The sequence below is a fragment of the Myotis nattereri genome (genome assembly GCF_964212035.1).
Source record: "Myotis nattereri genome assembly, chromosome: 6".
NCBI classification, from domain to species: domain Eukaryota; kingdom Metazoa; phylum Chordata; class Mammalia; order Chiroptera; family Vespertilionidae; genus Myotis; species Myotis nattereri.
This window is the reverse complement of record NC_138081.1, coordinates 11,981,993-11,996,865: the sequence shown is the minus strand read 5'-3', so window position 1 is coordinate 11,996,865 and position 14,873 is coordinate 11,981,993. Positions and strand designations below refer to the sequence as shown.

The 14,873-nt window shown below is 57.4% G+C and overlaps 1 protein-coding gene across 1 annotated transcript in view; it reads left to right on the top strand.

Moving 5' to 3' along the window:
* Window positions 1-9,726, top strand: part of KIF6 (kinesin family member 6) — a 380,047-nt gene extending 370,321 nt beyond the window's left edge. The window contains exons 20-22 of the mRNA XM_081094290.1: window positions 864-950; window positions 2,287-2,393; window positions 8,954-9,726. Coding sequence (XP_080950416.1) covers window positions 864-950; window positions 2,287-2,393; window positions 8,954-8,964 — 205 coding nt within the window. The 3' untranslated portion in view covers window positions 8,965-9,726. The remainder of the gene's footprint in view (window positions 1-863; window positions 951-2,286; window positions 2,394-8,953) is intronic.
* Window positions 9,727-14,873: the final 5,147 nt, after the last annotated feature.

The window sequence follows — 14,873 nt, the reverse complement described above, 5'->3', positions numbered from 1 at the left end:
TGATTAGGCCCTGAGGGTGCAGGCCTCGTGAGTGAGATCAGTGCCCTGATAAGAGGCCAGAAAGCTCGCTCACTCTTTCCCCCACGTGAGGACACAGTGAAGAAGGCTCTCACAGAAACCCGACGCGCTGGCACCCTGAACTCCGACTCCGAGCCTCCAGAACTGAGAAATCACTTCCTGTTGCTTAAGTCTCTCCCCACCCCCACCCCCTAGACCAGTGATGGCGAACCTCTGACATGTGTGTCAGAGGTGACACGCGAACTCATTTTTTTTGGTTGATTTTTCTTCGTTAAATGGCATTTAAATATATAAAATAAATATCAAAAATATAAGTCTTTGTTTTACTATGGTTGCAGATATCAAAAAATTTCTATATGTGACACGGCACCAGAGTTAAGTTAGGGTTTTTCAAAATGCTGACACGCGGAGCTCAAAAGGTTCGCCATCACTGCACTAGACTGTGGTTTGCTGTTCTGGCAGCCTGACCTGACTAGGACGTTCACGACAGAGGGCTCTGGGCTCCTGGCCTAGTCCGCTCGGGCTGCCCTCGCCAAACACCCCACAGAAATGCATTTATTTCTCAGTCTGGAGGCTGAATCGGAGTCTGGGGAGAGTCCGGTTCCTTGCTGTGTCTTCACATAATAGCAAGAGCTCTGGTCTCCCCACCCTCATCATTTCATCCAAACCTCCCAAAGGCCCCATTGCAAACAGCACCGTACTGAGGGTGAGGGCTTCCATATATGAATGGTGGGGGGACACAAAGATTCGGTCCATACAGCTCCTAACCACAGACCCTGAGTTTGTTTCTCCCTGGTAAACCTCCTCCCATACCTTCTCATCTGTGGGTTTGGTCTTTACCGCAGTGTGTATACCAGGAAAATCCTGCCCTCGCCTCGCCCCATCCTGCCCAGCCCGGAGGAGACGGGCCCTCGTGCCTCCCTGGACGACAGGTCTGTGATCTTCCCCTCTCACGCCTGTCACTGCCCCACCTGTAGGCAAATTGGGTGGAAATCATCAGTCTGCCTCCCCCACAGCCTGAGGAGCCCCTTGTCCAGTGGCCGCACACAGAGCCCAGGGCTGGCCGCCGCTCTGGCCCCCGAATCCCCCAGGGTCGCTGGGGCCCTGTATGCATGCTTCCTGTCTCCTGTGAATAGATGTACGTGGGGCCATTAAAGGAAAGAAGAGCCAGCCCAGGGACTGTCCCAACATGGGCCGCGAGCCCCCGTAGAACCCCCAGGCAGGGAGGACAGAGTTGACAATCCTGTGAGCCACTCATTCCAGGCCTCTCCCTGGCACCTGAACAAAGTGGACCAGGCCTCTCCCAGCGCCCGCTCTGTGCCCTCTGAGTAGAAGGCCCACACGGTTCACCATCACGGTTCTTCATCTGGCAGGTGCCACTCTCCTCCCAAGGTGTCCCAGGGTGAACTCCACCGGGCTCCTCCCTGTCCCCAGAGAGGACGGACAGCCGACCCCCGCCTCCCCCCCCCCCCCCCCAGCTCCCATCCCCCTGCTGTGACTGCCTTAGCACTCCTGGCTGAGCTGCAGCTGGAATGCTGACAAAAGAGCAGCTTATTACATACAGGAGGGAGTGGGGACTGTCACCTGCTGTGGAGGGGCAGGTGTGAGGGTGGCAGCTTGGCAAAGCCAGGAGAGCACATTGCTCTGAATTTTCTTAAGGGAGATTTTATATGGAGACGTTGGAGGGAGAAAGAGGAGGGAGAAGGCCGCATATGTCCCTCCCTTCCCTCCTAAGGGGATTTCCAGTACTTCTTACAAATCTCATTGGCCAGGACCTGGTCACCTGGCCACATTGCTGCAAAGGAGCTTGGGAGATGTAGTTTTTAGCTGTGCAGCTTACTTGGCTAAATATTATGGCTCTGTTTTTAAGGAGAGAGGGGAGAATAGTTATCCCTGCCTCAGAGACAACTGGCTAAGCTGTGGTGGGGATGGGACACCCTGGGGAGACAGCCTAAGGCACATGACATCTAAATTGGGTGCTGGAGGAGCTAGGTCCCAGGTCAAATGGGCTTTGTTCGGGTAAGCTGGGGAATGAGGAAGAGGGGGTGTGACGAAGGGTGGAGAAGGTGGTGAGGACATGACACAATTGCATGCAAAGGTTTGCTGTGGCTGCTGCATAAATAAGGGGGAGGGAGGGAGGAGGAGGCGATTGGTCCTCATGGCCTCCTGGGTGACATGGAGTCATTGAAAATGGAAAAGCGCTTGGGAAAGGTAAGCGCTGAGTCCAAACATAAGGGGCAGTAAAGTGTGACCTGTGGTTGTCCCCAGCATCCCTGAGAGGCGGGCCTCGTCCGTCCCCCTCACTGGAGACAGCCAGACGGATTCCGACATCCTGGCATTCATCAAGGCCAGACAGAACGTTCTGCAGAAGAAATGTAAGTGCCCCTTCCCCCAGGGCCACGGGGCCCCCCACTCCGCTCTGCTCCCCAGGGGGAGGCTGGAGCTAGCACCGAGGCCCCGAGGGAAACAGGAAGCGCCCTGCACGGTCCTGAGGCCACGGGACTGGCCTGGTGCTCACGTCCGTGTGCCTGGCCTCTGCATCCTCCTGGAGAAAGCCCCACACGCAGCATCAGAAGCCCCCAGACAGGCCGGAGGGTGGGCAGCCCGGCTGCTCCTGCCCGGCTTGGCAAAGCCTCTCTCCTCCTCCAGGTGGTCAGCTCCCTTTGTCCCCTGTCCTCAAAGCCAGCGCTCCCTGGCTGGGTCCTCGCCACACAGGAGGGCTGAGTGGAGGCCTGGCCTGTGGAGTCCCTGGCTGGAAACGCCAGTTCTCCTGCAGGTGTGGCCTCGCCAATGAGGTGTCGGTGTAAGCAGACTTGGAGGCCCAGGCCTGGGACCATGGAAGTTATGGAGAAACGTGTGTGGCCGATCAGACAACAGGGAGGGAAAGAGCAGGCCCTTCCCGCCTTCCTCGCGCTCTCCTGAGACCAGGCCAGGCAGGCTTAGCGTCGTTTCCAGCAGGCTCCGTGGTGGATGAGAGGCAGACCAGGGGCGCAGCATGACTGACACCGGCCCTGAGGGCCAGCACCCCGAGGGAAGGGTGGCCTTTGCAATGCTGTGCTCACCGGGATGCCAGCCCACGTGCGTCCCGTCTTCACTGGTAGGGTCAGCACCATGGGCACCTGGCCAGGGCCTGTCTGAGACCTGAGAGTCCGCTCTGCCAGCAACCTGCTGGGGCACTGTAACCTCACCGCTGGCTTCCTCTCAGCCTCAGTCTCCTTGTCTAAAGAGAAGAAGGAGAGAAAAAATGAATTTGGATTCGGTGATCTCCGAGGCCCCATCTACTCCCCATATACTCTAGCGACATGTATCGGACGCTGAATAGTTTGCACAGCCAGTCGGTGAATGAACACAACAGTTATTGGGCATCTCCTGTGTGCCAGGCACTGTACCAGGGCTGGGTCCTTGCCGGGAGCCGGTCCATCCTTGCTGTTTCAAAGGACCTGGCATATATGGCATACTGTTCTTAAAATGTTTGCTCACCTTCTTGGCACTATGTGTTTTAACCAAGGTCACCTCTCTGAGAAAGGTTGTTTCCCCAGGTAGGGATTTTCCCCTGAAGTTAGGGAGGGAATAAAACCTCTTAACTAAGTGCCAGGCGGGTAATTAATCACTTTAACTATGAACAATCATGCTTAAGCTACATAATCTTTACTCCCTGGAATGGAGATAAGAAACGCCCTAACCTTTGTAATAGAGATTGATAGGATTGAATCAACTGGTATAAATACAGTTGTAACAAGACAGCAAGAGACAGAAGAAGACAGAACGAAGAGAGACAGAACCTAGGCACAGAACCTACACAGAACGTTCTCTAGAGACAGAAGAACTTCGCTGGAGAGAACATGGCAAAAGATCCTGGACAGAAACTGGCCTCAGAACCTAGAGACAGAACCTAGCGAGAGAACATGGCAAAAGATCCTGGACTGAACCTGACTACAGAAATTGGCAAGAGAACCTGACTAGAACCTGGTGACTGAACCTGGCTGGAGAACCTGGGCAGAACCTGGCTGGAGAACCTAATGAGGGAACTTGGCTACAGAACCTGGCTGGAGAACCTAGCAAGACAACATGGACACAGAACCTGGCTGGAGATCCTAACCAGAACTTCGCTGGAGATCCAGACCAGAACTTGGCTGGAGATCCTGGCTGGAGATCCTGGCTAGGCTGCTGATCAACTGAACGCTGTCACCGTGTCATTCCTTCTTCGCCGATTCCGTCCACACCTTTGGGGACCCCTGGACCTGCTGGGGTTGGGCCCCGGCAGGTCCTGGCAGTGAATGAGACAGAGGGCCCTCGCCCTAACTGACTTAGCTCAGTGGGTAGAGCACCAGCCTGTGGACTGAAAGGTCCCGGGTTTGTTTCTGGTCAAGGGCACATGCCCGGGTTTTGGGCTCCATCCTTGTTAGGGGGCATGCAGGAGGCAGCCGATCGATGGTTCTCTCTCATCATTGATATTTCTAGGTCTCTCTCTCTCTCCCTCTCCCTTCCTCTCTGAAATCAATACAAATATATATATTTTAAAAAGACAGAGTGCCCTCAACATTCTAGGAAGAGGGAGGAGACCAATGAACACGCCAACTAGCATAGACCCTGTGAGGTGCAGATGAGTGCAGCGAACCAGCCAAATACGCAGTGTTGCAGAGAGTATCGGGGAGGCTGCGCTTCGCTGGGAGGGTGGTGGGGAGGCTCCCTGCGGGAAGAGCTTTACCCTCACAGCTGAACAGTGAGAAGGGAGCAGCATGGTGCTCTCGGGTGAGCTGGCCCAACGGAGAAGCAGAAATGAAGAGCGCTGAAGGGAAGGAGCTTGGCTTGGCCATGAGTGGCTGGAGGGTGAGCAAGGCAGCAGGGTCAGGTCCAGGGTCCCTGTGGGGTTCTGGCTTCTATCGAAGGTGCAGGGGGAGTTCTCTGAGGATGTGCCCCGCAGCGGACGGGCGTGCCTACTGCTTTGGAAAGTCACTCTGGCTGTCGTGCGTGGCTTGGGTTAGAGGGCCAGGAGGAGCCATTGTCAGGCGCCTGGGAAGGTCCAGGCCAGGGTGAGGGCAACCTGGACTCACAGAGGCCTGGATGTAGGTAGGAGAGAGGGAGGGGAGCCTGGGGGTCCCAAGCTTCTGATCTGAGCAGCCAATGAGATGGGACGGTGGTGCCATTTTCCCAGCGAGAGAGGCAAGGGCATGGAGTCCTCGGAGCTCCGGTTGGCCCATTCGGAGTTCAGGGGGTGTGCATGCCCAGAGGAGATGAGAAGGCGGCTGCACTTGAAGCTGGAGCCCAAGGGAGGTCTGGGAGGTGTGGAAAGCCGGGCACTGCACAGCGTAAAATCCCTCGTTGCTGACAACAAATCCCTAGGCCTGACGGCATTTAGAGGTGCAGCCAGAGACACTGAGAAGGCTCAGGGCCAGGCCAGCCGGTGGCTGAGTGAGCGACGCCTCAGGCAGGTCGCAGGAGAGCGGGCTCCAAGGGGGACGGCCATGGAGCCCAGTGCTGCTGCGAGTCAGCGGGCGCAGCACGGGGACCACTGGCCGGGGCGTGTCCAGGTGGCCCTGGCCTCGGTGGCCCTGGCCCAGCGCCCTTCTGGGTGGGGCTGGGAGAGCGAAAGCCGGGGATTGCAGTGGTGGAGGAGGGGAGGGGAGGGGAGGGGAGGGGAGGGGAGGGGAGAGGAAGGGAAGGGAGGGGAGGGGAGAAAGCAGAGACGGTGAGTGAAGTGGTGACGAAGGAACAAAGGAAATTGACGACTTGGACCAGCGGACCAGACTGCAGGGGAAACTCTCTGAGGAGGTGCGGGATGCAGAGTCCGGGCCATAAATGGAGAAAGAGACTGGGTTTGGGGCAGGGAGGTCCCTCCCCGGGGCAGTTCATAAAATTCAACTGTCATTTCTCCCGTCAAGAAGTCCTGGAGTGAGGAACAATCTTTTAAGTCACGTTTCCTTGGCTTTTGTACACATGACAGAGGCTCTGCCTCCAACCCTCTCGGAAGAGAAGAGCCTCGCCCACGGCCGGGGTCAGGGTGGCGTCTCCCTGCAGCTCGATGCCCAGGCAGCACAGCAGCTGGGCTGCAGGGAGAAACACTGGCTAAAACGGGTGCGGTGCGTTACCAGTTTCGCACTCTATGTACGTCATTCCATCCCAGGCTTTCAGCACTCCCGTGAGGCATACGGAGCCCTCTGACAGGCGAGGAAACTGAGGCACGCAGACGTCGAATCACTTGCCCCGCGAGCAGTGGTTTTCTGCGCCTCCCCTGGGCCTGCCGTCCTGCAAGGCCCTGCTGGCCCCTGGGCCTGCCGTCCACTCGCCCCGCAGCCGGGAGCTTTGTTCTCCGAACAAACAGCAGCCTGGAAGTCATTCGTCAAAACAAACAAGTTCGAGGGTTCAGTTTTCATTCTTCAGGGAAGAAAAACAACCATGGGGCCGAATACAGGATGATAAGGGCCCCTCTCCTGCCAGGTCGGCCGACCGGCCAGCAGGTGCCTCCTCTGTGGACAGACGCGGCAGATGGCCCAGGTCCCACCGCACAGCACTTGCGACACAGCCCACTTATCAGCCTCCCTGCAGGCAAACACGCAGGCCAGGCGCAGGCCCCTTCCCCGACCAAAGCAAACACGTCCCTCTCCCCGGCTCCCTCTGCCCTCGATCTAGGGGCCCGCCTGTCTGGGCGTCTCAGAGCGCTCATTATGGGGGATTTGTGACTGTCGCCGGGAGCAAGGGCCCAGAGAGAGTGATTTAGCATAAGTCTCCCGCGGGCTCTCAGGCCTCAGCAAGGGCCGGCGAATCGATTTGATTTAGGATCCACGGGAGGCTGTGGGACGTTTCAATCCCCGCCGGGGGCACCGGCGGACAGATGCACATTCCCCGGAGGAGGCGTTAGTCACCGCGGTGTCAGATCTGCTGCTTCTAACTACCAAGGACGGCTTTACAGTCCACGGAGATGAGGTTAAATCCTTTCTAGAGTGTTTTCCATCTCCCTTCACCTCTGAGTTTGGAAGTGTTTCCCTCTGGACAGGAACCGTGGTGTGACCCCCGCTGGTACCTGGAAGGGCTCGGTCTGAGTGCCTCTGTGTCTCCACCCTGGGGAACCTCCAGCGCCCTCTCCCCTTTGCTCTGGAACCTTCCCCGTGGAAAAACAAGAACATGGAACTTTAGAGAAGAGACCGAAACGCAAGGGCCATCTCCGCCTCATGTGACCTCAGCAGCCTCCCTCTCACCGGTCAGGGTCCGATTCCACCTTTGCCCCGTGGGCAGCATCTCCTGAATAATGTCCATAGTCACGGGGAGCTGAGCAGGGGTGGCCTGCGTGCTGACACCTGGTCCGCAGGGCGAGGTGCGGCGTTTTCAGGGGTTTATCTGTAGCAGCGCCCTCCATTCCGGGACCCCACAGCCACAACGTCTAATACAGAGGGACAGCTCCATCTAACTGGGCTCACGCAGTTAACCATGCCCTGCACACGGTGCCTTTCCCTGGGGCTGTGGTCTGTCTTTGTGCAGAACCGTCTTGGAGTCCGTGCCCCCTGAGCCAGCCTGTGTTTCTTCTCCACGGCCCCACCCCTGTCATCACGGCCCCGTCTGGGGGGCAGTGACAGTCCTGGGGGGGCGCTGGCTCAGCCGCCGCTCCTGGCCCCCTGCTTGTCAGTGTGCAAAGGGAGCATCAGACCGCTGACCCGGCCAGCAGCCGCCCGCGGGTGGGCCCCGTACCGGCCCCCGCCAGTCCTTGGAGCAGAGAGGAAAGCAGTGGGTCTCGGCACTGCTGGCCCAAGGGAGTCACCTGGCCCACCCTGGAGACTCTGATTTCAGCCGCCCCAGGAGTGGCCCGGGCTTCGGTTCCCAACGCGCAGCAGAGCTGGGAACCAGGTGCGGAGCGACTGTGACACGTCAGCTGCGTGGACTCGGGTGTGCCTGCCGGTCCTTCCTTCAGTGAGGACAGCTGGGGCTGCTCTAAACAGAGACCAGCTGGGTGAACAGTGAGGCGGCCAGTGCTGCACACAGAATTAGACCTGAGGGGCCGAGGGCTCTCGCCTTGAATTGTTTTCCACCTCGATCTCCCAGCTTCTTCCACGTCCAGTCCAGTGTGTCACGGAGAAGCGTGGATTCTTCCTTGGCAGCATCAAGCAGGCCACACCCCCTCCCCACCCACTGCAGGTCCCCCGGCTGCGCCTCGGCTGCCACAGCCTCACCCCCCAATCTCTCCGCCTGCTGCAGGTTTTGCTAAACATTGTGTTCATTACTCCGCCCAAGAATCTTCAGAAATTCCCTTTTGCTCCTGTGGTGATAGCGAAACCTCAGGCAGATTAACTAACGGCATGTGGCTCCTACCAGTTCCCCTCGCACTTGAATGCGCCGCTGAGTCTAGGGGCTTCGTTGAAACACGGATTCTGGTCCAGTGAGTCTGGGTGGGGCCCAAGGTTCTGCGCTTCTTGGCGAGCTCCCAGGGATGCCCAGGCTGCTGGTCCCTGGACCACACCTGGAGAAGCCAGGAGCCACGCCAGTCCCGTGCTTTCCCAGGTATTAGGAAAGGAGGAGAGTGAGGCCCAGAGAACTAACACGATTTCCCCAAAGTCACGGGCATCACAGATAGGGGACCGTCCTGGCTAGAACCCAGGGGCTCTGGTTCTTCATCCAGAGAAGCCTTCTCCGCGCCCAGCCATGGGGGGGTGACAGGCGGGCCGTGTGGTCAGAGGGGCCGGACGGAGCCTACTGAATACCTGGAGCAAAGAGCAGGGAGAGACTCTGAATGAAGAAGGAGAGCCCGTGAGAGCCCTGGGGTCGGAGCGTGAGTGTTGGTTCTGGCCCAGGGCAAAGAGGGCTTCTTCCTTCGAGCCTGGGGAGTAGCTGAAGCCCTGGGAGCCGGGCACTGAGAGGGGCACTGCCCAAGGCCCCCTCGCCCTTCAATCCCGGAGAAGTCGGTGCCCCTGCACAGCCTAACCAAGAGCATCCGGTCTCCTTTCAGGTTTCCAGTGAGTGTCCAGTAAGAACGAACGACAGATGACGGCCGCCCCTCACTCACCCTGGCTTCAGCAGTGACCTGCTGGGAGCAGCTCGGGACTTTGATTTCAATGGAGGAGACTGTTTCTTTAGGGCTGGTGTCCGGGAGGCTGCCGGGAGCTGGGGCCACTTTGCTGTGGGCGCTGGAGCTGGCAGGCTGGGCGGGGCCAGGGAGCTGGGGCCGGACAAGGGCTGCTGCTCACTCACAGACATGAAGTAGCACCAGGTAGTGCAAGAGCTCACATGGGGAATAATAGTCATTTCCAGCTATTTTCCAGCCTACCCTCTGCCACAGGAATGCCTAGGGCAGGCCAGGCGGGAGGCTGGAGCTAAGGCAGGGCAGTGGAATACAGGGCATCGTGAGGGTCAGTTCCAGTCTCTCGGCCATCACCCTGATGCCGGGCTGACCCGTAGGCAGCATCGGCATGAGCTGTGTCTCCAGGGAGCCACCCACCCTGCGGTCTAAGGACATGGCAGCACCCAGAGAGCCGCGGATGGCTCAGGAGCTCCGCAGTGTGGGCGCCCTGGGGCACTGCAGGATTGGGGCTGAAACTCACACTCCCACCAGGAAACAGCTGCCGGGTCCTGTCTCAGCGAGGCACCTGGTGCAGAGCCTGCGGAGGGTGGGCCAACCCTTAGGCAGCGACGAGTGGGGGCTGTGGTCAGGGAGCACGAACGGAGAGGGAGAGGAATGGCTCCTGGAAATGAAGCTCGCAGAATAAACGTGCTTGTCCGCTGCTCCTGTTCTCTCCTTCCCAGGGGCTTATTTCCCTCCTCTCAGGGCCGGCTGAAAGGGTCATGCAGGAGAAGAGGGGTCCCTGAATTTCAAAGCTGGGCAGGCCCCATAGGCCCCTCTAATCCACACCCTCATTTACATAATCAGGGAACTGAAGCAAAGGGGAGGCTCTGGCTTGTTGATATGTGGCTAGTTAGTGACAAAAGTCCCCTCCTTGGGGGGCTTTCACTGATCACCCCAACTAGAGGTACCCCTAGTTACTCTCTAACTCAGGGGTCCTCAAACTACGGCCCGTGGGCCACATGCAAATACAAATATTGTATTTGTTCCCATTTTGTTTTTTACTTCAAAATAATATATGTGCAGTGTGCATAGGAATTTGTTCATAGTTTTTTTTTAAACTATAGTCGGGCCCTCCAACGGTCTGAGGGACAGTGAACTGGCCCCCTGTTTAAAAAGTTTGAGGACCCCTGCTCTAACCCATGACTATGTTTTATTTTCTTCATCACTGTCTGATGTATCATCTTTATTTGCTTATATTCTGTGGCCTGCAGCCCCCCACCCACAGGACTAAAAGCTCCCTGGCAACAGGGACCTGTCTGTCTTGCGCTCACAGATCCCCAGCACGAGTCGGTACTCAGCGACTCCTCTTCAGTGGGTGAGTGGGGGTCAGAGCCCAGAGCCCCTGCTTCTCAGCTGGTGCCGTCCCACGGCTTGGTGCTGGCTCTGTGGCTGAGGCCCGAGGGCCGGGTGCAGTCTCTCTGGCTCACTTCTGGCTCACAGTTCAATGGCACATAGCACCAACTGAAAACTAGACAACACATATATAAAACAATGGCTTTCAGATGTTGGAAAGAAGGCAGGAGAGGACACTGATACCCAAGAGAAGAGAATCAAATGAGGAGGCCCTGTGACTATGACGGCCCCAACTCACTACCTGCAGAGTCCAGGCTGCAGTTCCGGAGGGGAGCCAGGTGGTGCCTTGTGATTGAGGAAATGGAGCTGGCAGACCAGGGAGGCCAAGGGGGCTTAAATTTGCAAGGGAGTACCAGAGGTGAGTGAGCTGAAGGGAAGGGGTGGGGGAGGGGTGAAGGAGGGAGAAGGGGAGAGGGAGGGGAAGAGGTATGATAAAGATGATAGAGATAGAGATAGAGATAGAGATAGAGATAGAGATAGAGATAGAGATAGAGAGTCATGGCTGGTTTGGCAAAGTGGATAGAGTGTCGACCTGCAGACTGAAGGGCCCCAGTCAAGGGCATATGCCCAGCTCGCAGGCTCCATATCCAATGGGGTCATGCAGGAGGCAGCCGATCAATGATTCCCTCTTATCATTGATGTTTCTATCTCTCTCTCTCTCTCTCCCTCTCCCTTCCTCTCTGAGACCAATAAAATATATTTAAGAGAGAGGAAGAGAGAGAGAGAGAGAGAGAGAGAGAGAGAGAGAGAGAGAGAGAGGATAAATGTAGAGATAGAGACAACAGAGAGAGAACTCTCTCTGGAGATCTGAGGAGGATACTCTTGAGTCTTCAGCCACTGCTAACCAATGCATACATGTGAGAAAGTCACCCAAGACTGCGAAGGAGCCCCCAGAAAGGAGGAGGCAGATAACACAGAACAGGGAATAGTTCATGCTCCCAATAGCCCAGGTGGAGAAACCTCCTCACAAAAGGGCCATTGAATACAAAACACAGACGTGGGGCCACATCAGCCCCAGGTGCAGGCTCTGTCCTAGTGATTAAAGCAAGCCTCAGAAGAGTCCCACGTTTCCAGTAAGCTTCCAGCAATTTCCCTGAGTCTCAGAGCAAAACTCAAAAATATTTAAAAGAATGCAAAATACTCAGCACCCACCAATGTAGACTTCACAGTGTCTGGCATCCAATAAAAAAATTACCAGCATGCAAAGACGTAGGACAACATGGTTCATAATGAGGAGAAAACAGACCCGTGAAAGACACGGATAACAGGTAAGTACATAGGGACTTTTTTAATGCAATGGATGTGTGTTTGAAACATAGGCAGAAGGATGTCGGTTGTAATTCCACAACTGTGAACAGGAGTCACTCATCTGGCCATTCTTCCAACAGGATGTGCGACCCCAGGCTAAGTTCTGACGAGTCGGAGGTACCAAGACGAAGTACCAGCCCTCCTGGAGCTTAGCCTCTAATTAGGGAGATAGTCAAGCAGCAAGCAAGAGAATCTGCCCTAGGGAGTGGGGTGGGATAGGATGGGCCTGGGCATGCTGTCACAGGTTGGGGTGTGAGAGCCAGGGCGGGTGAGGAAGGCAAGAGAGAAAGGCTTAGGAATAGGATAGAGGTTAGGGGTTCCGTGATGTTAGGAGCCTGGGGATGAGCGGTGGAAGAGGAACCCGGAGTGTGACAAGTAGGGATCCGTGGGGACTGGAGTCATCTAAGGATACAGGGAAGAGAGCACTTATTCTATGACGTGTTCCGGGGCCACCAGGGCTTTAAGGCAGAGGAGGTGTGGGAAGACTGGCTGCGAATGTGGGAAGTGGACGATGTATGTGTAAAACGTGGGAGGGTGGGAATAGCTGTTTCCCATGTGAAACTCGGCCTCTGGATGTGGCCCTGGGTGCTTCTCTCCCAGCAGGAGGGGAGGCAGCAGCCCTCTGCGGGGCTAGCTCCTTGATTCGGGGTTTCTATGGCCAAGTGCCCGCCAGCAGGGCTGAGCCAACTTTACGCTCATTGAGAGGGAGCTCAGGGCCAAGAGCGGGCAGAAAGCTGGTCAGGTCCTCCACCCTCTCCGTTCGCTGAACTCCTTGTCTCAGGAAGCAGCTCTGCCCCAGACCAGCTTCCTTCCCCTCTGGCCCCAGGCATGAGATACTATTAGCGTCTTTTCTCTGAAGTATCTTTTGGGTTTGCCTTTTCCAAAGCCAGGCAAGGGGGACCCTTTCCCCCTCCCCACGTGGGAGTCTGTACTTGTTCTGCAATAAACCTCCGCCTTTGCTATGCTATCTTCCGTCCGTGGACTCATTCTTCGACTCCGACGGACTAAGAATCCGGGGAACCATGCTGCCCAGGGGAGCACTGCGTGTCCCAGTCCAAAGTCCCGTATCAAAGCCAGGAGAGGAGGTCCCCTCAACCACGCCTCAGGGGGCCCCTCCCTCAGGCCAGTGATGTCACCCATGAGGGCCACCCCTGCCCAGACCAACCCTACGTGGGACACATTTTTCTTTCCTCCCTTCAGGGTGCTCTTCAACTCACGCACAGGGGCGACCGGGGGCGCCAAGGTGCTCCGGCTCATGCCCTGGAGCTGCCCTGCTGGGGCAGAGACGGAGATATCTCTGCTGAGCTCTTTGGTCCGTGCAGGTTCCAGGAGGACAGCCCGGACAGCCGGTCACTCCTGCTGGCCGGTGCAGCTGTCCTTAGGCACCGACGTGCCGCTCTGAGTGGCTCACAGTTAGACGTGGGGACAGCATCTGCTCACGCATTGATTGGATGAACAAGTCAGAAAGTACCTCTCCTCCACCATATTCTGAATAAATGCCTCTATTTCACCTGGACTCGTGAATTTGGTACATTTTTTAATCAAATTGCTTATTTAGACAAAAACTACCGTGCCAGGACCCCACACACCCAGGAGCAGCCCTGGCCTCCGCTCTGCTCCCGGCACCTCCGCTCATCCTCTCAGGCCCGGGGAGGCCTGCTCCTCCCTGAGGCAGGATGAAGTCTGCCGTGGTCTGTATCCCCATCTGCATCCCGGTCCTCGCCTTCTCGGGCTTATTGCTGCTTTAGCTCCAAATCCTCTGAACCTCGGGTTTCCATAGGATGCAGAGGCAAGGAGACAGAGGGGCTCCTTGAATACGGGGTGTCCAGAGTCCCTCTTCATGCAGTGCTCCCAAGGGGGCCACTCCCTCACTGGCTCCACAGAGGCGCTCTTTCCCCACAGGAGTTACAACCACACAGCTCAGGACAGGGAGTCCGTGACAGACCCTGGCGGGGCCCTGCCCATGCCCCCAGCCTCTGGAGTTCACGCACAGCTTCTGTGGACAGCCCTGTCCATGGCGGCAGCGTCGGGTCTCCAGCACCTGTGGGTCTCCACCTGGAAGTTCGCTCTGGCTATGGGGGTCCCCGCAGCCCAGATGCAGGACGGGTAACCTCCCTGGAGCAGCCCTCCACCACGAGGGACAGGAGTTGGGGGGCAAGCAGCCTGGCTTCCTTGCTGCCGGTGGGAAACCCAGAGGTCCTGAGCGGGGTCAGGCCCCGGGAGCCCACAGCGGTCACCCGCTCTGGACACCCCGCGTGGCTGCCTCCCTCCCCTGCCTCTCTTCCCTCTCTCTTGGGGTCTTTGTCTGGGATCCGTTCCCAGATGAACTGCTCGTACCCAGACTTTGCCTGGGGATCTGCTCTAAGCCCAGGTAGGCCAGGGCATCTGTTTCCGAACCGTGGGTGGGCTCCCGCCACCAAGCAGAGCCCCCGGCTATGCCACACACTGGGGCTCGGGGGGAAGATTTCATGCGGGAAGGACTCTTGCTTCTCCCAAACAATTTCTGAATGAGATCGATAAAGGCTGGTTGGCTGGTTGGTTTTGAGCCTTTCCCTGCAGTCACGCCTCAGCTTCCCCGTCCTCTCTGCTGGTCGCACAGTTGGGCTGGACATCCCTGACATCGTACTCTCTGGCCACGAGGACAGTCAAAGACCCACCACACAGACGTGCACCACCCCTGCCTCCATACAGGACGCCCTCCACTCCCCTCCCTGTGGGGAGGCCCCGGAGCCCAGACCAGCACATGCAGGATCGTCGCTGAGGCCTGTGGTGCCATCTGCGAGGCCCTCAGTCAGGGCGCAGGGCCTGAAGCCTGGCTCCTCTCCCCTGGCCCTTCCCCTGCAGGACGCACGGGGCCAGGTGGGCCTTATCTGCTCCCCTGGTTCCGGCTGGAACATGCCCTTTTTCATCTGCGCGGATATGTGCACACTGAGTGACTCCGTAAGTGAATGCCGATGTCGGATGGGGGGGGCGGGGGGGGCGGGGGGGCGGGCAGCCTGTCCCTCCCTTATCTCGGGGCTCATCCAGATGGAACGAGGCCCGGGCCCAGCAGCTGTTTACTCTGCCTTCTCTGCCCATTGTACATGAAATTGATCGGGGGTTGTTTTTCTTCTTTTTCCTCCAATCTCCTTATTAGTTCAGCCTC